This window comes from Mobula hypostoma, chromosome 18, assembly GCF_963921235.1.
Source record: "Mobula hypostoma chromosome 18, sMobHyp1.1, whole genome shotgun sequence".
NCBI lineage: Eukaryota > Metazoa > Chordata > Chondrichthyes > Myliobatiformes > Myliobatidae > Mobula > Mobula hypostoma.
In genome coordinates, this window is record NC_086114.1 from 55690721 (window position 1) to 55714724 (window position 24004).

Consider the following 24004-nt stretch of genomic DNA (forward strand, 5'->3'; position numbering starts at 1 on the left):
AAAATCAACAACAACATGCTGAATATCATGTAACAATTACAAAATGCAGAGCTGGTAGACAGAAAAAAGGGCAAGGGCCATGATGAGGTAGATCGAGAGATCATCTTTATGCATTCAACAGCTGTCCTTGAGCCTGGCTGGTATACGTTCTCAGGCTTTTCTATCTTCTGCCTGATGGGAAGGGGTAAAAGAGGAAATGTGAGGGCGGAAGGGGTTCTTATTTATGTTTGCTATTAGCGAGATGGTGAGAAGTGTAGACGGTCAATGGAGGGGACACAGAAGACTCTCCAGATGCTGGAAATATTGAGCAACAGACACAAATGCTGGAGGAACCCATTAGGTGAGGGAAATGAATAGTTGATGTTTTGCTCCCAAAACGTCGGCTGTTTATTTCCTTCCATAGATGCTGCTTGACCTGCTGACTCCCTCCAGCATTTTGTTTGTGTTTCTCTTTGGAAGGTCTTTGTGACAGACTGGGCTGAGTTCTCAGCTCTTGCAATTTCTCAGGGTCTAGAGCAAGGTACTTACCAGATGTGATGCATCTGGATAGAATGCTTTCTATGGTGAGTTGATAAAAAATTGGTGACAGACAACAGTGACATGTTGAATTTCCTTAGCCATCTGAGGAAGTAGAGGCACTGATGTGCTTTCTTGGCCATAGTGTTTATGTAGTTTGACCAGGACCAGCTGTTATATTTAAACCAAGGAACTTCAAGCTCTCAATCATCTCAATTTCTCGGTGTCGGAAGGCTGATCAGTGCTCGAAGTTTTCGGACGACTCAGAGCCGGACTGTGGTCGGGCATGGCAGGGAGAGTTTTCTTCCTTCTCCCGTCTGCATGAGATGTGGGACTTTCGAGAGACTTTGAACTTTTTTTTACTGTGCCATGGCCTGTTCTTCATCAAGTTATGGTATTGTTGCACTGTTGTAACTATATGTTATAATTATGTGGTTTTTGTTCGTTTTTCAGTCTTGGTCTGTCCTGTGTTTCTGTGATATCACACCGGAGGAATATTGTATCATTTCTTAATACATGCATTACTAAATGACAATACAAGAGGACTGCGTGTCCTCATAATCTAATCTAATCTAATCTCCACCTCAACACCATTGATACAGATGAGGGCATGTACTCCACTCCACCTCCTGAAGGCGGATGGCCAGTTCTTTTGTTTAGCTGATATTCCCACCCACCTGGATTCACCTATCACTTTCCAGCTAGCCTCTTTTTTCATTCCAGCATCTTTCCCCTTCCTTTTTTTAATTTATTATTTATAGAGATACAACACAGAATAGGTCCTTCCAGCACTTTGAACCTTGCTGCCTAACAATCCTCTGATTTGATCTCAGCCTAATTACAGGACAATTTACAATGACCAATTAACCTACCAACTGGTAGATCTTTGGACTGTGGGAGGAAAACGGAGCACCCAGAGGAAACCTATACGGTCACGGGGAGAACGTACAAACTCTTTACAGGCAGTGGCAGAAACCGAAGCTGGGTCGCCTGTTCTGTAAAGCATTGTGCTAACCACTATGCTACTGTTCCTTCTCAGTACTGAAGAAGGGTCTCTGCCTGAAAACTTGACTATCTATTGATTTCCAAAGATGCTGCCAAACCTGCCGAGTTCCTCCAGCATTTTGTGTATGTTGTTGAGGGAAAGTTTGTTGTCTTGACATATCACAAGGCACTCCATCTTCTTCCTGTACTCTGTCTGGTGTTGCCCACAACAGTGATATCATCTGTGAATTTGTAAATAGAGTCAGAGCAGAATCTGGACATATAATAGTGTTTAGAGAGATGGTGAACAGCCATTGCTTAAGTGAGCAAGGCAAGAGAGATTGACATGGGGTCACAGCACTGGTTACAGCTGGAACTGCTACCTAAGTGTGATTATTTGAAACAGCAAGTTGCAAAAGTAGGACAAATCGGCTATGTACACACTTAGTCATCTTGGACTGAGACAGAATTAACTTTTTTCAGTGATTACCGTATACATCAGGGACAGGGAGGGTTGTACGGAGGATGTGATTTCTATTGAATGAGTGCCCATTTTCCTGGACTAAGGAAATCGTGCTCTTCCTAACATTTAATCTGGCTCAAGCACCAGATAGGTCAACCTACAGAATTCTCTAAGAGACTGGACAAACAAGAATCATCCCCTATGCTGCTTACAGAAAAGGAAGTAAGATACCAATCCTAGGTCACTTGATTCTAAGTCATGAGAGGAAGAGGCCAGACAAGGAAATTAATAGAAAATGACAATAGTTTGGAATTTCATGAAAGAAAACCAAGACTTTGTCAAGGAATTAGAGTAAAACTGAACTATTGTGTAATGGAGGATGACTTAGCTGAGCTAAATTTGATGCTTCTATTGTGAGATTTTGTTTAGTAACTGATAATATTTGATTTTATCTAATATAATCTGAAATCACAAAAGCAACTTAACAGGATATTGGTGATACCAAACCTGTAATATTGTGCAAATTCTGGTCTCTTCGCTATAGGAAGGATATCATTAAGCTATAGTTAGTGCAGAAAAAAAATGAGTCTAGAGGATAGAAAGGGTGGGGCTATTTTCGCTGGAATAGATACGGTCACAGTCTTTTTCCCAGGGTAAGGGTGACCAAATCAGGACAGCATAGGTTTAAGAGCTGCCAGAATGAAGTGGTAGAGGCAGGTACAACTTCAAGGACTCTACAACTCATGTTCTCAGTTTCATTCATTCAGTCATAAAGGTATTTATTTATTGTTTGTTTTTACATTTGCACAATTTGTCAGTCTTAGTTTTTTCATTGATTCTATTGTACTTCTTTGTTCTACTGTGAATGCCTGCAAGAAAATGAATCTCTGGCTAGTATTTGGTGACATATAGATACTTCGATAATAAACTTACTTTGAATTACAACATTCAGAAGACACTTGAACAAGTTTATAAATAGGAAAAGTTTAAAGGGATCTGAGACAAATTCAGGCAATTGGACTAGCTCAAAAGACACCTTGATCTTTCTGACATTGGTCATGGACATTAGGCTGAAGAGAAACGAACAAATATACATATGTCGGACTTTTAAATTTAACAATATTATGGGGGCTCATTCGTTTAGAGGGGTATCCGTAAATTGGATATTCCTAACCCTAGGTTGGTCTGTGCTTCCTTACCACACAGGGGGCAGCGATTTCAGCCCAACAATTCGGTACCAGCCCAAAGACAACCCCGGACCTCTGTTAAATTTCCCCATGACCTGTTCACCCACATTCCCAATTATCCCCGCTCCTCCCCCCAGATGTTGCCACCCACACACAGGGCAAATTAGGGTGGGGGAAGGCAAAGAGAGTTGTATATGCAGTGGGCCAGCTGAGAGGAGAGGAAGGGTGCCACGTTGATCGTGTGTTCTGTGCTGCAGGGCCTGTGCCGGCCGGGCTGCAACAGGTTGTGGTTGCCAGCGACTGCCGGAAGGAGCCGGGATCCAGCGAGCGGCGCCGTCAGCACCGAGTCGGAACGAGCGGAGCGGCCCTTGCTCAAACCCGGCAGCGTGACCTAGGTAAGGGGGAGTCAGGGCTGCCTGGCCGATTCGGAGCTGCCTCCCGGGGACGGACAGGACGAGACGGCGGGCTCTAGCCGGGGGAACCCTAACGGCGGGCCAACCTCACAACAACCGCTGGGTGACTGGGGTGAGAGAAAGGAGCCGAGTCCTCGGTACCTGATCCACTCCTAACGCTCTGACCTGGGGTATTGAATGGCAGCGGACACCCTGTACCTGGGACGCTGAACCGCTAACATTACAGGACATTACAAGCCCTTTCGTTCCACCGTGTGGACTGCCCGATCCCAAACCTAACTAATCCTACCTGTCCGCTCTCTGCCCGTCGTGTCTGAATGCTTCTTGGATGTTGCTATTGTATCTGTTTTCTAGCAGTAACTTCCTGGCACCTACTACTCTTTGTGTAATATAAAAAAACACAACCCCCAAGTCACCTTATCCCCTCTCTCACCTTGCAACTATAGGCTTGTACAGTATTGGAACAGCCCTTTGCCCAACTTGTCCATGCCAATCGAAGTTCTTTTCTAAACTCACCCCATTTCTGCATTTGGAACTGATTGCCAGGAAACAGATACAATTGCACCATTTGACCCATCTAAACCTCTCCTGCCCATTTACCTGTCTGAATGTCTTTTAAGTATTATAATTGTACCCATGTCAACATCTCCCTCTGGTAGTTCATTCCAGTTACCCACCACTCTCAGTGTGAAGTCGTTTTCACTTTCTTCGCTTTTAAATCACTCCACGCTCTGACATTTCTACCCTGGGGAAAAGGCTGTTGACTATCCATGGGTTTAGAAGAGGTTTACTTGGATGCTGCCAGGATTATTAGAGAGTGTTAGCCATAAGGAGAAGTTTGACAAACTGGGTTGTTTTCTCTAGAGTGTCAGAGATGGAGGAGTTTATAAAATTGTGAGAGGCTCAGATAGGGTGGGGAAAATATTCTTACTGGGGTAGAAATGTTGAATGCTGGAGGACATAGCTTTAAAGAGAGAGAGGAAGAATGCTTAAAATGGATGTTCAGGGCAAATTTTTATACACAGTGGTGTGTGCCTGGGACACACGGCCAAGGTTATGTAAGTAGATACGATAGTTGTGTCTAAGGTGAGCACATAAGGTGAGTACAAGGAATGGAGGGAAATGGATCAAGTGTAGGCAGAAGAGATTAGTTTAATTTGGCATCATTCTCAGAACAGACATCATGGACTGAAGATCTTGCTCCTTTGATGTACTGTTATGACCTTTCTACCTTGTCTTTGCCTCTCATAATTTTATAAACTTCTATCAGGCTACTCATCAGCTTCTGAAGGTACAGATAAAACAACTCGATTTTGTCCTACCTCTCTCATACGTGCTGCATTGTAGTAAACCTGTGCATGCAGCAGTTAACGAGGAGTGCTGAAAATATTCTGCAGGCCAGGCAGCATCTGTGGACTGAGAAACTGTTAATGTTTCACTGGAAATGCATTACAAAATACAGCCTAGCATATTATGTCTTACACAAGCTGCCCCAATATTGTGTGTTTAATGGAGAAACAAGGTGGAATCTGGAGAAACACACAAAAATGTTGGAGGAGCTCAGCTGGTCAGGCGGCATCTATGGAGGGAAGTGGAGTCGATGTTTCAGATTGAGACTGGTCTCATTCCGAAAAGTTAACTCCACTTCCTTCCATAGATGCCGCCTGACTCACATTGTTTATTTAATGATGTGTTTTGAAGTAAGGTTTTAATTTTGATTCCTTACGGATGGTAACACTGGATGACTGCAGCAGTGAAGGAGGCCATTTGACTCATAGAGTCTCTACTGCTCTATGCTAGAGCAAATTAGCTAAATCCACTCCTTCTCCCCATCCTACAAGTTCTTCCTTTTCACAAATTCACCAGGCTCCTGTCTGGATCTGCCCCCACTACTATGCTGGCTGTGCCTTCCAAAAGCCTCTCAACCATCCTTATGTTGCTGCTGGTTCTTTTCCCAATTGCCATTGTTCTGTGTACCCTGATCCTGCCCTGTCACTTCCCTGGAACAATAAATATTCACCAGCAAGAACTCTGTTCTTGTACCCTTTTCAAAATTCTGCATTCTCATTTAGATCACTTTTTCCTGCAAAAATGTAACACTTAACTGTTCCGGCATTAAACTGCATTTGTCACCTACCTGACCATTCTATTAGCCTGCCCATAATTCCAATATACAAAGATAGTGTATGTGGTATTCGTAATACTACTGACAAATGGGTAAAGCATAATTTTTGTTTATGTGACAATCATTGTTTATTTATCCTGTGGGAACTTACAGGAAATAAAACAGTGACCCTGAGCCATACCAGTGGTACTCCTCACCACCTATCTATCCTCCCTCATTGTAATAGTTCCAGGCACAATTCCAAACAGGAGTGAAATTACATGTAGGGTAATGGAGAGAGGGTGGGGGGTGGGCTTGGTTGGATTGTGCTTACAAACAGCTAGTTGGGACTTCGTGGGCCAAACGGCCTCCCTCAATGTGGAAATCATTCTGTAATCATCCACTACAATGAGAATTAAAACCCCTTCAAACCAACAAAATTGGGCAGGTTGTCAAAGGCTACAAAACTGTATGCTACATTTTGTAACAGTTCTGATGGAATATCTCTCTTCATTAGATGCTGCCTGACCTGCTGAGTATCCCCAGCATTTTCTATTTATTTTGAAACATATTGGATGACATTTGTATCTGGAGTTCTGAACCCTGCTAGTGATACCTGTGTTCTTGTCAATATGAAGGTTAAATAATAGGTATGTCTATAGAGAAAAGTGCTCTTTGGTCCACCAAGACCATTTAGACTTTTCTGCCCAACTAAATTGTTGGTTGAGGAAGGCTCGATATTGTCACTTAAAGTAAAATTGGATAGGTATATGGACAGGAAGGGAATGGAGGGTTATGGGCTGAGTTCAGGTCAGTGGGACTAGGTGAGAGTAAGCGTTCAGTACGGACTAGGACCGAGATGGCCTGTTTCCGTGCTGTAATTGTTATATGGTTATATTAATCCCATTTGCCTATTTAAGTGTCTTAAGTGTCTAAATACAGTAACTATCTGATTCCACTGCTTCCTGTGTCAGTACGTTCCAGGTATCAACCACTTTGATCTCAGATCTACCTTAAACCTTTGTTCTCATGATTTTTGATACACTTACCCTATTAAGGCGTTTCTTAATTCTAGATTTTCAGGTAGCCCCTTAGCTACTGACACTCCCAGGGAAAATAAGCCTAACCTATCCAATCATGATTATATTTTTCCAAGCCGGGCAATGTGGTTTAAAAAAAAAGATGTCAAACACTAGAGGACATGCATTTAAGGTGAGAGGGGAAAGCTTAAGTGAGATCAGCAGCAAGTATTTTCATAGAGAATGGTAGGTGACTGGAACAGGCTGCAAGCATAGTGATGGAACTGATACGATAGTGCCTCTTAAAGAGGATTTTGGGTGGACACATGCATGTACGGACAATGAAGGGATATGGATTATGTGCAGGCAGAAGAGTTTGTTTAATTTAGCACCATGTTCTGGGCTGAAGGTCCTGCAAATCACTTCAGCATCTCTACAGCACAATCACATACTCAAGCAATCAAAGGGGGATTGTTGTGGTACTTTTTTTTGTGTGGAATATTTATTCTGCCCTACAGACTCTGTTTCAGAATTAATCAGTAGCAAAAGGTCTTGTATTATAATCCCTCAGAGAAAGGGCGATCTTAGTACTGGCTGCTAGCAAAAGGGGGCAGTTCACTTCTGGGACCAATTGGAAAGCTGGTCTCTCAATTGATGCCTTTGAGGGCCAGAGTACTTCAGCTCTGAGTGTGGGCAGTGAAGCATCTCATTGGATCTTTCCCTTGGTTCAGCTTCAAGTAGGTACATATGCTGGCTCTGTAGATAATCTCTGATCAAATACTAAAAATGAAAGGCCTGGACAGAGTTAGGAGAATGTGAGGGCACAGAACTGAAGTGAAGGGCAATTTCAGCCAGGGGAATCTGTGGAACTTGTTGCTACACACATCCATGAAAGTCAAGTCGGTGGGTGTATTTAAGGCAGAGATTGATCAACTCCAGATTGATAAGGAAGTTAAAGAGGAGAAGGTGGTAGAATGGGGTTGGGGGGGGGGTGTTTAAAACAAAAGTAGCCGTGATTGAATGGCAGAGCAAACCCCTGGGGCTGAATTGTCAAATTCTTTTCCTATATCTTATAGTCTTTGGTTTTGGGTCTGGTGCTATCTCAGTCCTTGGGACTCCCTCCCTGGAATTCCATTCACTTCCCAGTTTAAAGAAAAAGTATTTTCTCTTTTTGTTTCGTGTTAGACCGTCAGCTGCAGTGTGAAAGGTCACTTGAGCCTTCACCGAATCCTCTCCCAGGTGCGAGGTGGATCCATGTCGTGCCCTGGTGTTAATTCTGTAGTTTGCGGTTTGGTGTGGGAGGTGGTTTGAATATTTTGTTTTCTAGCCACACCCTGCCAGGTTGCACTGCTGAACTCGGATCTATTTTCCTTCAACCTTCCCGCAGCTCTGCTGACAAACACACCCGGCTGTGGGCACGCTGGCAGCGGAGGATGGGATGACTACTCTCAGAAGCAGAGGCAAGATGAACAGCCAAAAGTGAGTCACCGTTCGCCTGTTGGTGCTGGTGTGTGGATTACCAGCCTGCCGATGTCGCGCTCCCCGCCGTCTCCGGTTACTTTTGCAGAAGTTTGTAACCCGACCGGGGGGGGGGGGGAGAGGTCTCGGCTGCAGCACTGGACGCTTATTTTCCTCCTCAAGCTTACAATAGATACCCTAGCGACGGTAGATACCCCCCCATCCACAACATACCCGGTGGCAGGGACGGGGTATGTTGGTCCCGGGATCTGCAGCAAGGTTCCCCTCAGTGCGGACCCCGCGGCCCACTTCGTCTAATTGTCATGGTAACGGGCCTCGGCCGAGCGAATTAACTGGCGAGCAGACTCCCCGAGGAGTTCTCTGTACTTCTGGAGCACGGCAGTGAGGAGGGCGAGCAGGCCGGGAAACGGCAGTGTGTGTGGGGAGGGGGTGTTGTGGCGTGAGGCGAGATCGCCTTTAAATTCTGCCCCTTTAATTGGTATTTCAGTCGGCAGAGAGGGAGCAGCCGCCGCTGGGGAGGGAAGGCCACGTGACCACGCGGTCGCCGGCGGGCCCGGGGGCGGGAGGCGGAGGCGGAGGGAGATGGAGGGGATTTCTGCCTGCAGCCGTGGCTCCTCGGGGGCTGTCCTAGTCTCTAGCCAGTCCCTCGGGGTGGTGGGGGTTGTCTGTCTGTAGCCACGGACCCATGTGGGGGGTGGGTGGGGGAGTGTTCTGTCTGCCTGTTGCACGGCACCTCGGTATTGGGAGGTGGGTGGTCCTGCCTGCCTGTATCAGGGCCTCTTGAGGGCTGACTGTAGCCGGGGTCTCTCTGGTAGGAACTATCTGCCTATACCTAGGGTCCCCTGGGGTGGGCTGTTTGCTTATAGGGATGTGTGGTGCCCCCAAAAGCAGAATGAAGATGAACAATCACAACAAACAAGCAGGCCATTCAGCCCATCTCGTCTCTGCCTGAGTAATATGTTTCCACTTCTGGCTCTTTCTTTGTAGCCATTGCAAGTTTTTCTCTAGTTTCTTCTGGAAAGCTACATCACAACCTGCCTCCATAACATTTGCAGATGGCAATCACACCCTGTACCTAGACAGTTTTTTTTTCATGCCACTCTTGGTTCTTCCCTTGTTTTTTTAGCTGTGACCTCTGGGTTTATCCTGCCGCCTGATCTAAGTTCCTGCAGAGGTCAACTCTCCAACAGGTGCGTCATTGAGGAAGATTGTACCGGCTGTCAGTGCATCATTCAGATGAGCACACGGCCCAGGTGCTTTATGTTGGAACATTGCACGCTAGATTGGATTACTGTTCTCTGTTTTCCGCTTGGTTATATTCTGTTTCTCCTTCCCCTCCCCCGCGACTCTGCCTTCCTTACTACAGCAGTTCATTGGATTCCACTCTCTCCTCAGGTTAGTTTGTGGTTTCACAAGATGCTTAGGAAGTTTGGATCAAACTCCAGACTGGTACTCCAGTGCAGCAACCAACTAAGGTGCTCCCTTTAGGATCTGATGCCAAACTAAGTCCCATCTGCCCTCTCAAGACAACCATTCTTGCTGTAATGATTTAAAAAGACCAGGAGTTCCTTGATTATTATATTCTGTTTATGGGATCATAACTTGTATTCTATTCACAATTGTGGCTGTATTTCAGGCCTGGTCTAAGTTTTGGTCGTCTTCCCACTGCTGTTCATTGATTGCTGTTAGCCAATCTTTTTATGGAGAAATTCAAGAGGTTTTGTAATTACTAATGAGTAGCTGGTTTATTGCCTGTCACGGGAGCTCATTGTGGAATGCAGAATCTTTGTGGTGAAGTCACTCCGATTGTTCTTTTTATTTCAGTCTCTTCTCCTTAAAGTGCTCTCTGAGATTTTTCTGGCCCCTCAACACTCCCTGCAATTTAGTGTAAATTTTTGTCTGCTAACTCTCCTGTTGAAACAGCCACAAAAATAGCTGGAGTAACTCAGCAAGCCAGGCAGTATCTATAAGAGTACAGTCGACGTTTTGGGCCGAGACCCTTCGGCAGGACTGAAGGAAAAAAGGCTGAGGAGTAGGTTTAAAAGGCGGGGGGAGGGAGGAACACAAGGTGATGAAGTAAATAGCTGGGAAGTTAAATGGTGAAAGAGAATTACAACTGGAGAAGGGGGAGTCTGATAGAAGAGGACAGAAGGCCATGGTAGAAAGAAGAGTGGGGAGGAGCACTAGAGGGAGGTGATGGATGGGCAAGGAGATGAGGTGAGAGAGGGAAAAGGAGATGGGGAATGGGGAAGTGCAGGGGTGGAGGCATGACTGGAAGTTTGAGAAATCGATGTTCGTGCCATCAGGTTGGAATACCCAGATGGAATAGAAGGTGGTGTTCCTCCAACCTAAGTGTGGCCTTATCCCGACAGTAGAGGAGGCCATGGATAGACATATTGGAATGGGAAGTGGAATTAAAATGGGTGGCCACTGGGAGATCCCATTTTTTTTTCCTGGTGGACAGAGCGTAGATGCTCAGCGAAGCAGCCACACCGGACACAGTATATGACCTCAACAGACTCGCAGGTGAACTGCCACCTCATCTGGAATGACTGTTAGGGGCCCTGAATGGTAATAAGGGAGGTGTCGGGGTAGGTATAGCATTTATTCCGCTTGCAGGGATAAGTGCCAGGAGGGAGATCAGTGGGGAAAGATGAATGGACAATAGAGTCGTGTAGGGAAAGCAGAACGTGGTGGGGGGGGTGGGAATATGTGCTTGGTGGTCGCTTTACTGTGCTCCGTTTGCCAGAACAAGCGGGATCCTTAAGTGGCCACCAATTTTAATTCCACTTCCCATTCCCATTCCGATATGTTGCGATGAGGCCACACTTAAGTTGGAGGAACAACACCTTATATTCTGTCTGGGTAGCTTCCAAACTGATGGCATGAACATCAAATTCTCAAACTTCTAGTAATGCCCCCCCCCTCACCATTTCCCATTCCCATTTCCCTCTCTCTCCTTCTCTCCTTGTCTGCCCATCGCCTCCCTCTGGTGCTACTCCCCACTTTTCTTTCTTCCATGGCCTTCTGTCCTCTTCTATCAGACTCCCCCTTCTCCAGCTCTGTATCTCTTTCACCAATCAACCTCCCAGTTCTGTACTTCATCCCTCCCCCTTCAGGTTTCACCCATCATCTTGTGTTTCTCTCTCCCCTCCCCTCACCTTTTCAATCTACTCCTCAGCTTTTTTTCTCCAGTCCTGCTGAAGAGTCTTGGCCCCAAAACATCGACTACTCTTTTTCTTTTCCATAGATGCTGCCTGGCCTGCTGAGTTCCTCCAGCATTCTGTGTGTGTTGCTTGGATTTCCTGCATCTGCAGATTTTTCTCTTGCTCAGAATGAAACATCTTAGGATATTTAAAAAGGTGCAGATTTTCATTGATTTTTCTCCTCGTTCTTGGTGTCTGCTGCTGCTGTTTGATAATATTTGGTTTGGTATTTGACCCAAACAGATGTATCTGTGACATATACCTCACTTATGTAGGGCATTCTTTATCTAAAGCAAGGCATTTGTTAAATATGTAAACTACTCAGTCTTCTGCAGGACTCTTAACAAATGAGTCAAAATAAATCTAGTTTAAATCTAAGTCCAAACAGCACAGATTGAGAGTGGAGGGTTAACATATTACGCTGTTATCTTCCAGTGTAGTACCGTCATATATGGGGATACATCACTTTATTACCAAAGTTAATAGATATGACCATAGAAACAATGCTTTATAATCAGGAAGTGCATGCAAATGTAAGGTGTATGGAGTGATTTATTGGTTTACCCAGTGTAGTGATGGCTTTATAGAAGTAATTCAGCACAGGAATTTATTTTCCACAAAATATAGAGGATCAGAGGGTCATAAAACATAGGCCCTTTGGCCCAATCTGACTGCTGACACTTTGTAGAGCTATTTTCCATAATTTCATAATATCCAGAAGTTGTTGCTTTGGAGTATTTGCCCAATTATTTTATAGAGGATGTGCTGCTCTTTTCAGTTAAAAGTTTGAGGCTACAGCGAGAATGAAAGTTGAAGTTTTAGTCAAATAAATCACAGGACAGGAGTTGGTGAGATTGAGCACTGATAAATCTCAAAGACATAATGTCCCATTCCAGCATTTTGAAAGAGCTGGTTTCAGAGATTGTGAAAACTCTAGTGTCATCTTCCAGAACTCTGTGGCTGCTGGAACTGTTCCAGTGGATTGGAGGGTGTAGTAAATGTGACTCCATTATAGGAGAAAGGGAGAGTAGACAAGAAACAGCTGTCCTGTTAGCCTAATGCCAGGGGAATTGCTGGAATCTATAATGAAGACTCATAGGGCAATACAGGACAGAAATAGCCAACTTGTCCATGCTGCCCATGATGCCCCTCTAAGCTAATCCCATTTGTTTATATTTGGTCCATACCTCCCTAAATCTTTTCTATCCATGTACCGGTCAAAATGTCGTTGAAACGTTGCCATTGTTCCTTCCTCAACCGCTTCCATTGGCAGCTCATTCAATATGCACCCCGTCCTCGATCAGAAGAATTTGCTCCTCTGGTCTTTTTAAAATTTTCCCCTCACCTTAAACCTGTGCCTTCTAGTTTTAAACCCCTGTATTATGGGGAAAAAAAGGTCTGACCGTTTACCAATACTCCTCAGGATTTTGTACACCATCAGAAAGATATAATAACAAAGTCTTGAAAAGAATAGTAAGATTGAGTAGAGTTAGCATGGATTTATGAAAGGGCAATTATGTTTGACTGAATCAGTTGAAGTCCTTTGAAGTTGTGACTAGTAGAGCAGCTAAGAGAAAAGGGTGGATGAATATGTTTTCAGAAGGCTTTTGATGTTGTTCCATGTAGAAGTTTGGCCAACAGAGTACGTGGAATCATGGTATCATTTACTGCCGTTGGTTGGGAATTTATCATTGGAGAGATGGTAAAGAATGGGAATAAACAAGCCACAGGCAATGAACAGTAGCAGATCACATGGATCTAATGCTTGGAACCCCAGCCATCCATGATCTGCATCAATGATTTGGCAAAGGAGTTTGGCACATGAGAAGATGTTGAACTGATCAGGCCTATGTTTAGAATACTCACTGAAACTTATAAAATTCTTGAAGAACTCAACATGATTACTATGGGGAGGGTATTTACTCTGACTGAGGAGTCTAGAACTGGGTGTGGGAGCAATTTAAGAATGAGGGGATAGGTCAGTTAGATAAAGATGAGGAAAAATATCTTTACTTGGAGGATGGTGAATCTTTGGAATTCTGTACCCTGGTGAGTGTTGAAGGATTCTTTCAAAATGGAGATTGATAGATTTCTAGACCTTAAGGGAATTGGGATACAAGGATAGTACTGGAAAATAGCAGAGAGATCAGCCATGATCTTGAAGAATACTAGAGCAGGCATAAAGGACCAATACCTATTCCTTCTGCTTAGGTAGGCAATAATAATAACTATGCAAACTATGTAAACTGCTCCAATGTTTCCCTTGAGTTTGTGTTAAGTAAGAAGAATCAAGTGATAGAGGAAGTTTCTTGTCAGAAAGACCCAGCGATCTTCACTTTGGGAAGGCTGGGGGATTGTACAGTATGAATCAACTCAGGATGTGCTCGAAAATCACATGGTGATCTCATCTGTGTGGAAGTACAAGTTGCAGTCTTGTGTAAACTGGTTTGAAGTACTATGTGCCCAGACAAGCTTTGTGAAGCATTACTGTACTTGTAATCAACTGTAGGATTTTTAAAGCTCTGTACTTTTGGCGTTGCATTTAAACTATATTCAAATATATCTAAATATTGCCACGTTAAAAACAATGACTGTACTTCAAAAGTCTTCATTAGTTGGAATGTTTTGAGATGTGAAAAGTGATATATAAATAAATTGGGTGCTCACAATACAGACTGCTCCCCGCTGGAAACACCATACCCAGACTCTGTGATCACTTTACAGAGCACTCCTGCTGAGTTCAAAAGAGTGACCCTCAGTTTCCTGTTGTCTGCCATTTTAATTTTTCATTTCACTTCCACTATGTCCTACCTGGGGTCTTCTGTACTGTTGTGCCCAATGTAAATGCTAGTGGCAGCACCTAGTTGTCTAACTTGGATGGCTTCTTCCACCTTCTATTTTGAATTTAACTATTTTGGATAGACACTTTTTGCAGGATAGGTTTTGTGAAGATTGTCACGTGACCGGCAACAATGAATATAGAATTGAATTGAGTCAGGTTTTATAAAAACAATTTTAAAAAAAATGAAACACTTAACCGGAAGTAAACTGCTATGCGGCCATTTAACAAACCACCACTCAATACTAGTTCTTAAAGTGGTAAATGGGAAAACAGTTCTTAAAGCGGTAAATTCAAACACAGTTTTTAGAATGGTAAATTCGAAAGTCCAAGAGATTTATACAGTCAATTGGGAGAGACTTTTCTGAAGTAAAGAATTCCTCGAAGACACAACATCACGCCAGTCCCAGCCGGATCCTGCCTTGTCCGCAGGATTCACGACAACGGAAGTAAAACGGTTTAAAGGCACTGACCTTTCCCTCTAGATACTAGATCCTCTACAGCCTTTTCTGCCACTTTTAGCAGAGGCTATCGCATGCAGATCACTTTTTCTTGAACAAGTTCAATAATGGTCGATCCTTTCAACCATCGAACGACTGGATCAGGTTCCTGTCTTCACTCTCTAATACTACTGAAAAGATACATCAACAAACCCGGCAGCGATTGATTAACTGCCGGCCCAACACTATTGTACCTTACAATAGAATGTAAAACTCCGTTTTAAATTGAAACTGCGTCATAAAGCAAATACACTGTGGAGCGGAGTATCTGGCTAACGTTCTAACTGGGAAACTAACTGCGTCACCAGGGGTCTATACTTGTATACCCGGTGAGAACAGGTCATCAGGTGACCTCACATCAGTGGGAAAATTACATCAGGTGACCTCCAAAAGACCATTACATCATCCTCCTAAGACAGTCACAAGATATCCATGAGGTATGTAACAAGATGTTGCTGGGTCTGGAGGATTTAAAATTATAAGGAGAGGTTGTTAGTTTTTCCTGGAGCGTAGGTAGTTCTGGGGGTGACTTTCTATAGTGTTATGAAATCATGAGGGGTATAACCATAGGGTTCACACAGCTTATCCCAGTTTCCTGTGTTTGGCCCATATCTCCCCCAAGCCCTGCCCCTCCATGTACCTAACCAAGTGCTTCTTAAAGAGTACTGTTGTACTTGCCCCAACCACTTGCTCATTCATTATACTCACTTCCTTCTGCATGAAAAGTTGCCCTGTGTCCCCTCTCACCCTAAAGTCTGATTGGAGGGTGGGAGAAGAGAGAATGTCTGGGATGGGAGGGGTCTTTGATTGTGTTGGCTGCTTTTCCAAGGCCTTGAGAAACATAGGCAGGGTATGCCCTGCTTGTGGGGCAAAACATAACCAGTGAGTGGGACAGTGGGATCTGGGACGTTGGGTGAACAGCACGATGATTTGATGCAGCCGTGTCAGGCTAATACATGGACAGGTGGTTTTGAATCCTAATTCAGCCACAGTCCTCCAGTGTTCATGGAAGCCTGGCAGGTTTTGCCAGCAATTCCACTAAGTCTGAATCCAGTGCATAGGCCACTGCCGTGGGCCTGTTACTGTGCTTTGTAGTGGTGGGTTGGGTGGGTGCTTGAGTACTTCAGTGGATCTAGTCATGGATTCATCCAGGGAAGGATGATGGTCTTCTCCAAAGAACTTCAGTCAATAAGTCGGATTTTAAAGACACCCCATTAGTTTTGTGATCCTCACCAGTTTACTGGCTTTTCAATCCAAAGTGATTAATTTAGATTCCCCTGGTAATCAAGGCGTCTTCCGGGAAGGAAAACTGGGCAACCCTGCTCAGACTGGCCCTGAAGATTGGAAGACTGCCTGAGATACATGGGGCAGCAAGTATTGTGGCGTTGAGGTCAATGAGTTGTTGGCATAGAGAAGTACACTTCACAGTGCCAGCGATTAGGGTTCAATTCCCACTGCTGTCTGTAAGGAATTTGTACGTCCTCCCGGTGACCACGTGCATTTCCTCCCACATTCCAAAGGCATACAGGTTAGGGTTAGTAAGTTGTGGGCAAGCCATTTTGGCACAAAAAAGCATGGCGATACTCGTGACTGTCTCTCTTCCCCCCCCCCCCCAACCCCACCCCACCCCAGTACAACTTTGGACTGTGTTGGTCATGACACAAGTAACACATTTCATTGTATAGTTTGGTATACATGTGAAAATAAAGATAATTTTTACTTTGTAGTGTATATTGCAGCTAGTAAGGGTATCTATATATTTTTTAAAAAAACTGCAGGTGCCAGAAAACACACAAAAACAAAACATCTGGGAAAAACTCAGCAAGTTGGCTAGTGTCTGTGGAGAGGGAAATAATCAACATTTGGGATACACTGAAGGCCCACAGTTCCAAAGCATTAAGTTCTCTTTCCACAGATGCTGCCTCACTTGCTGGCGCATTTTTTCCAGAATTTTCTGCTGTTATAGCAGAATGTTTAGTATGGTGGGTAACCCAGTAAGGGGTGCTTAGTGGAGTAGTGCAACTAGTTAGTGGAATATTATAGCTAGATAGTAGAGTTGTTTTTTAGATGATCAGTGGATCATTGGAGCTGGATTATGAGCCACAGAGATGTTAGCTGTGTTTTGCAGTTTACAAGGGCATTCTGTGAGAAGCCTTTTTCTCACGGTGCATATGATGGTGATCTAAATTTAGTGAAAACTAAATGTATGTTGACAATCATTCTTCTCACAGTATAGCCTCCTTGCTAATGGACTTTCCAGGTGACCTCTTCATCCAGGCAAAGTTCAGCAAATATGAAAATCTTTTCTTATTCCCCCCTTTAAGATACCTTTTAAATACAAAGCAGAAACTTAAAAAAAGCTTTCTACTCTGCAGTGGAAATTTCCATTCCCCTCCCCTTCCACTGGAGAGTTATAGACTTCCTCTGTACATTCTCTGCTTGGAGCTTTGGTTGTAGATGAGGGTTTGGGCTCCAGAGAATACACTGTTCCCATTGTGCGGTAGCTCTGTGCCAACAAGCAGCCGATCATGTCTCCCACCGTTACGAATGCTAAGAGAAGACAGACTTGAGTACTTTATTTGTGTTCCTCAGCTGGTATTTGATGCCTTAATGCGGCTGTAATTTAATTGGAATCCTTTTTGCATGGGTACTATTTAAAGAAGATAAGCCTTTACTGAGAAGCTTTGTACCCTGTTTACTGTGCCAGTCACTGTATTGTGGTGCCACAGTTTACATGCCGTTTTCTTGAATGTTTTTCTTTCATAGAGTTGCAATTAAACAGCATGAGGCATATCCTCTGTCTATAATTACACCAATCCCATTTTTTAATCTCCTCACATTCCCATCAACTCCCAAACCCTGCCCCCGATTCTACTTCTCACCCCCCACACCGGGGCAACTGTAAATTGCCCCTGGTCAATCACACAGTCATTCTGAGAGCCAGCATGGCTGAGATGTGGGAGCTTCTTGTTGCTGGATTGCTGTATAGATGTGTGGCATGGTGGTATAGCAGGTGGTCCTGTTGCTCCAGTCTCCAGTGACTGGGTTCAGTCCCAATTCCTCCGGTGCTGTCCCTGTCAGGTTTGCATGCTCTCCTTCTGGCCGTGCAGATTTCCTTTGGGTGCTCCAGTGCCCCTTCCATGTCCCAAAGATGCACAGATTGGTAGGTTTTGTAGGAGGGGTTAAATTGATCTTGAAGTAGGTTAAAATGCCGGCATAACACCGCGAGCCGAAGCGCTTGTTGAATACTAGACAATAGACAATAGGTGCAGGAGTAGGCCATTCAGCCCTTCGAGCCAGCACCGCCATTCACTGTGATCATGGCTGATCATCCACAATCAGTACCCTTTTCCTGCCTTCTCCCCATATCCCTTGACTCCGCTATCCTTAAGAGCTCTATCTAACTCTTTTTTGAAAGAATCCAGAGAATTGGCCTCCACTGCCTTCTGAGGCAGAGCATTCCACAGAACCACAACCCTCTGTGTGAAAAAGTTTTTCCTCAATTCTGTACTAAATTGTCTACCCCTTATTCTTAAACTATGGCCTCTGGTTCTGGACTCCCCCAACATTGGGAACATGCTTAATACTGTACTTATGTTAAACAGTTATTATAATTTGCCTGGGAGAGCTGATGAGCACACTGGAGAGAATGGGTTACAGGGAAATGGGTGAGGGAGTGAGATGGATAGGAATGTTCTGGGATCCATCATAGAAGTGATGGGCTGAATATGTCATTAGGAAATCTGAAATGAGAATGATGTCCTTCATCCTTAGCAACCTTCATATTTGTGATATTTCTGTGAGACAAGCTGTTTAAAAATTACAAAATTCCATGCTCTTCTATTCTCTGTTACTTCTGGTGGGAACAGGGTGAGAGACAGAAGGCAAGTTACGTTGGGAACGAAACAATCAGTGATGTTGTGACTCGTTGTGTCACATTCTTGCCTTTAAATCGGAATTTGTAAACTGAGTCCTCATCCTAGAGACATGAGTGAATCATCTCAATATTGGTCTGCAGTATTGAGAGAGCAGCATCCAGGTGCTGGATTGTAGATAAGAGATTAAAATGAGACTGGTCGTGTACCTGTCATCCAAGAGATACCCTGCTTTGTGCCCACTGCTCTATGTGAGCTCTTGCTCTTTGTGAATCGCTTCCCATACTTTCTACATGAAAACAGCCTTTGCTTTTGATTTATGAACCTGTTTGGGGACATTCTGAGTTGTGAAGATGCAATTATAAACCAGCCTTGCCCTTTTTTTTGTATCATGGGTCTTAAACAAATACATGAAAGTAAAATGACTTTGGCTATGGGGTGAAAGTAGGGGAGTGGGGATGACTGGAAGAATTGGATCAGCCCATGATTGAATGGTGGAGCACTTGATGGGCCAAATGGCCTACTGCTCCTGTATCTTGTGGTCTTATGACTTGAAGAAAGATATATAGATAGAGCAAAGCACAAGGTCCCTAATCAAATAGTCATAGAGCACTACAGCACAGAAACAGGGCTTTGGCTGTCAGGTCCGTGCTGAACTATTAATCTGCCCAGTCTCATCGACCTACATCTGGACCATAGCCCTCCATACCCCTCCCATCCATGTACCTATCCAAATTTCTCTTAAATGTTTAAATTGAACCCCCCCATCTACCACTTCTACTAGCAGCTTGTTCCACGCTCTCACCAACCACTGAGTAAAGAAGCTCCCCCTAGTGTTCCCCTTGAACATTTCACCTTTCACCCAGAACCAATGTCCTCTAGTTGTAGTCCCACCCAACCTCACCCTGCTTGTATTTGCGCTATCTATACTCTTCATAATTTTGTATACATCCATCAAATCTCACTTCATTCTCCTGCTCTGTCTGTGACATAAGATTTACAACAGAATCTGGCCATTCTGCCCTAAATCCAATAGCCATTCTATATTTTCTGGTGTTTTCACCCATAACCTCCACCTCCCTTTACCTTTTTACTTGTGTATAAAAATAGCTTCTATAGTATAATATTGACTGCACTTTGGGATATGCTGAGCCTGTGACTGATACTGAGATAAATAGTGGCTTTTAGTCTCTTTGTTTTTAAGTAAGTGTAACATTTGCAACGTTCAACTTGTGACTAACATTAAAGAGTATCTGTTTTATTATTCACCTCGTGGGAATCTGTGCATCACTAGCAAGGCCAACATTTATTTGCCCATCCCTAATTGCCCTCAGGGTTTAAGGATTTATATTAAATTACAGTTGTATTAAGATGTTGAATTCCAGCTGAGGAACACAAGTAAAGTAAACCTGAAGACGAGGAGGTTCATGAGAATGATCCTGGGAAAGAACCCCTTAACAGATGAGCATTTAATGGCTGTGGGCCTGTACTGGCTGGAGTTTAGAAGAATGAGGGGGGATCTCATTGAAACCTATGGAATATTGAAAGGCCTAGATAGAGTGGATGTGGAGAGGATGTTGCTGGTAGTGGGGGAGTCCAGGAACAGAGGGCACAGCCTCAGAGTAGAAGGACATCCCTTTAGAACAGAGATGAGGAAGAATTTTTTTAGCCAGAGGGTGGCAAATCTGTTTAATTCATTGTCGCAGATGGCTGTGGAGACCAAACCATTAAGGCAGGGGTTGATGAAGCACTGTAGTCCTTCTGTTGGAGAATGAGTTCCAGTGACAGCCACAGCCCAGTGACACAGTTCTATGTCAGGATGCCGCAGAACCTGAAGAGGGACTGCTAGGTGGTGGTGTTTCCATGTATCTGTTGCTTTTGTCCTCAGTGGAAGAGGTTGTACATTAGGGAGTTCCAGTAAAAATAGCTTGTTGTCATTTTGTAGACTGTAGCCATTATGGTTTCCAGTCAAGATGACGCCTGTGTACAACTTTCCTTTGGTTGAAATCTTCTGGATAGATCATGAAACCATATATTTCACTTCTTTTATGTCTTTTATGTTTATTTTTCATCTTGATTGTGATTCTGGAACTGTTGGAGCCTGTGATTTGCAGTTCGTTTGGGTGTTTCAGTGCTGTGCAGTTTCCTAGATGATTCCGGGAGGCAGAGGCAGCATGTGCAAATTTGTGGTGAGAAGGCTGTGGATGGCTGAAGGGTGCAAATTCATGGTCGACTCCATTTCGCCGGTGAAAGCGACGAGAGAGATTGAAGCATCAAGGTGAATGCAGAAGGTGAGCACTGGCTGCCTGCCTTTTTGATCACTGTTGAGATCACTCTGCTGCTGGAGAGGGGAGACTGCCTTTTGATTGCTGGAGGATTGCTCTACTGCCACAGACGGAAAGGCCTGCTGCTGTGCCCAGAGGATGTTACCCAGGTTTTCTGCGTTTTGGATACGGATGTGGACTTGGACTGTAGACTTTTCTCAGTTGTACAGTTTTTTATATTCTGTGGTTTTTTTTGCCCGATTTTTCTCATTGTGGGGGAGGGTGATTTGGGGGGTCGATGTGCCTGTTTCATTTTTTTGTGCAGGGAGGAGGGATTTGGGAGTTGACGGTTGTGTTGCTGTTCTTTCTTGATTTCGTGGCTATCTGGAGAAGAAGAATTTCAGAGTTGTATACTGTGATAATAAATGAACCTTCGAACCTTTTGTGTGTTGGTGGTGAAAAGATTGAAGGTTTATTGAAGGTAGATAGAGTGGATAGCCAGCACCTCTTCCCCAGGGTACCACTGCTCAGTACAAGAGGACATGGCTTTAAGGTAAGGGGTGGGAAGTTCAAGGGGGATATTAGAGGAAGGTTTTTTACTCAGAGAGTGGTTGGTGCGTGGAATGCACTGCCTGAGTCAGTGGTGGAGGCAGATACACTAGTGAAGATTAAGAGACTACTAGACAGGTATATGGAGGAATTTAAGGTGGGGGCTTATATGGAAGGCAGGGTTTGAGGGTCGGCACAACATTGTGGGCCGAAGGGCCTGTACTGTGCTGTACTATTATATGTTCTATGTTCTATTCATCAAATTGCTCTTTATTGATTACTATTTGGTTTTCAATACCATCACACTGTACAGTGACTGTCCAGGTTTCCTCCCATTTATGTGCAGATTGATTAGTAGGTTAACTGGGCACAGTAAACCCCCACTGATTCGTAGGTGAGTGGAGGAGTTGATACAAGTGTGGGACTCAGTGAAGGAGTAGTGTAGACAGGTGGTTGATGATGGTGGGCCAGAGGGCATGTTTCTGTAGGGTACGACTCCAGTTTGTTGGAGGTTGGCTCTCCTTGCACTTTCCCTCCAGTCATCTGCAAAAGCCAAACTACCGCTGGGACCTGTTCTGATGAACACTGGCCCTCTCTAATCCAGCACCTCCTTTGCGCAGAATGCGGCGAGGGATGAGTGAGAAGTAATGCCCGCAGTTCAACACATAAGCTATCAGACACTAACCTTACAAAATAAAAATTGAGCACTGCATTTCCAGCATTATTCATTGGGATTTAGCGCAGAACAGACCCTTCCAGCGCTTCGAGGTGCGCCGCCCAGAAATCCCGATTTAGTTTTAGCCTAATCATGGGACAATTTACAATGACCGAGTAACCGACTAACTGGTACGTCTTTGGACTGTGGGAGGAAACCGGAGCACCCGGAGGGCAGTCACACGGTCACGGGGAGTACGTACATACTCCTTACAGACAGCAGCGGAAGATGAACCCCAGTCGATTGTACTGTAAAGTGTTGTGCTAACCACTATGCTGTTACGCACCCCTCTGCAGGAGAGAAAATGGAATAACACATTTACAACCCACTAAGTTTGCAGAGTTGGTATATATTTGCCTCACTAGTCATCATAACAAGAGGCACTTCCACAACATCCTAAAGTGCAGATAATCCATTTTGGGAAGTGAGACCTCAAAAACAAACTATCTGAAACTGTAGCAGATTGAGGGGAGATCTCATTGAAACCTACTGAATATTGATAGGCCTAGACATAGTGGACACGGAGAGGATGTTTCCAATGGGGGATAGTCTAGGATCTGAGGGAATAGCTGCAGAATAGATGTACATCTCTTTAGAACAGAAGTGAGGTGGAATTTTGTTTAGCCAGAGCACGGTGAACCTGTGGAATTTATTGCCACAGACAGCAGTGGAGGCCAGATCACTGTGTGTGTTTGTTTGATTGTTCATTTTATTATTTAGAGAGACAGCATGAAACAGGCCCTTCCCAGCCCAATGAGCTGCACTGTCCAACAAGCCATCTTTTTAATTCCAGCCTGATCATATGACAATTTACAATGACCAATTAACCTACTAACCAGTACTTCTTTGGACTGTGGGTGGAAATCCAGGCAGTTATGGGGAGAACCTTACAGACTGTGCTGGAATTAAACTCCAATGTCCCAAGCTATAATAGCACTGCACTAACTGCTACGCTACTGTGGCACCCCAAAAAAGCTGAATTTGATAGGTTCTTGATTAGGAAGGGCATCAAAGGTTATGGAAAGAAGGCAGACGAACGGTGTTGAGAGGGGGGAAAAATATCAGCCCCCAGATCAAATGGCAGAGCAGACTGGATGAGCCAAAAGGCCTAATTCTGCTCCAAAGTCTGATGATCTTATGTCCAATGTCTACGATTATTAACGATTCAGTTCTGTTTTCTGACTTACGATTTTTGGATTTCCAGAAGTTTCCGTCTGCGTTCGGCCTGCTCCTGGGCATTGTATTTGACTTCATACTGGGCAAGGCGGGGATGTGGTGCTGCGATGCTGTTTGGATCATGAGAGACGATGAAGCTAACTGACAATGCCCGACTTAGTTCCTCCATAACGTCGTCTGCAATAGGAACAAATCATTTTCAGGAACAGTTCTCCCCAGTGGAGTTACCAATAATTACCCCTCAATCAACAGCAATGTTTAGGTTAGATGCCATTTATCTTTCTAGTGTTGTTTGTAGTGAGAAATTTGCTGACCTTAAACGTCCAAAAAGTACTTCACTGCTCCATAGCACATTCAAAGGGCAGCAGAGGCAGTATAAGAAATTAAGTCTTTAAATGCAAACTACACACCCGATCAATACAAGAGTATTGGGAGTGAAAAGATATAGAAATCTGAAATAAAAACAGAGAATTCTGGAAACACTCAGCAGCTTGGGCAACATCTGTGGAGCTGGAAAATGAGTTAACGTTTGAGAAGGAGGATGAGAGGAGACATGATAGAGGTGTACAAGATAATAAGAGGAATAGATAGAGTTGTCAGCCAGCGCCTCTTCCCCAGGGCACCACTGCTCAATACAAGAGGACATGGCTTTAAGGTAAGGGGTGGGAAGTTCAAGGGGGATATTAGAGGAAGGTTTTTTACTCAGAGAGTGGTT

At 44.2% G+C, this 24004-nt stretch overlaps 1 protein-coding gene across 11 annotated transcripts in view; it reads left to right on the forward strand.

Annotated features, from left to right (window-relative positions):
• The first annotated feature begins 3324 nt into the window (after positions 1 to 3324).
• The window catches only part of gramd2aa (GRAM domain containing 2Aa), a 54015-nt gene continuing 33335 nt past the window's right edge, over positions 3325 to 24004 (forward strand). For 2 of the 11 annotated variants that reach the window (XR_010020896.1, XM_063070915.1), the window contains exons 1-2: positions 8269 to 8470; positions 9292 to 9355. Coding sequence is in view for 9 of the 11 variants with exons in the window: in XM_063070915.1 (XP_062926985.1) it covers positions 8398 to 8470; positions 9292 to 9355 (137 nt within the window). In the remaining 2 variants the exon portion in view is untranslated. Of the gene's footprint in view, positions 3546 to 7400; positions 7424 to 7548; positions 7590 to 8073; positions 8166 to 8262; positions 8471 to 9291; positions 9356 to 20501; positions 20877 to 23317; positions 23552 to 24004 lie in introns of those variants that run through there. The other 9 variants (XM_063070918.1, XM_063070917.1, XM_063070924.1 and 6 more) reach the window with 9 other exon arrangements.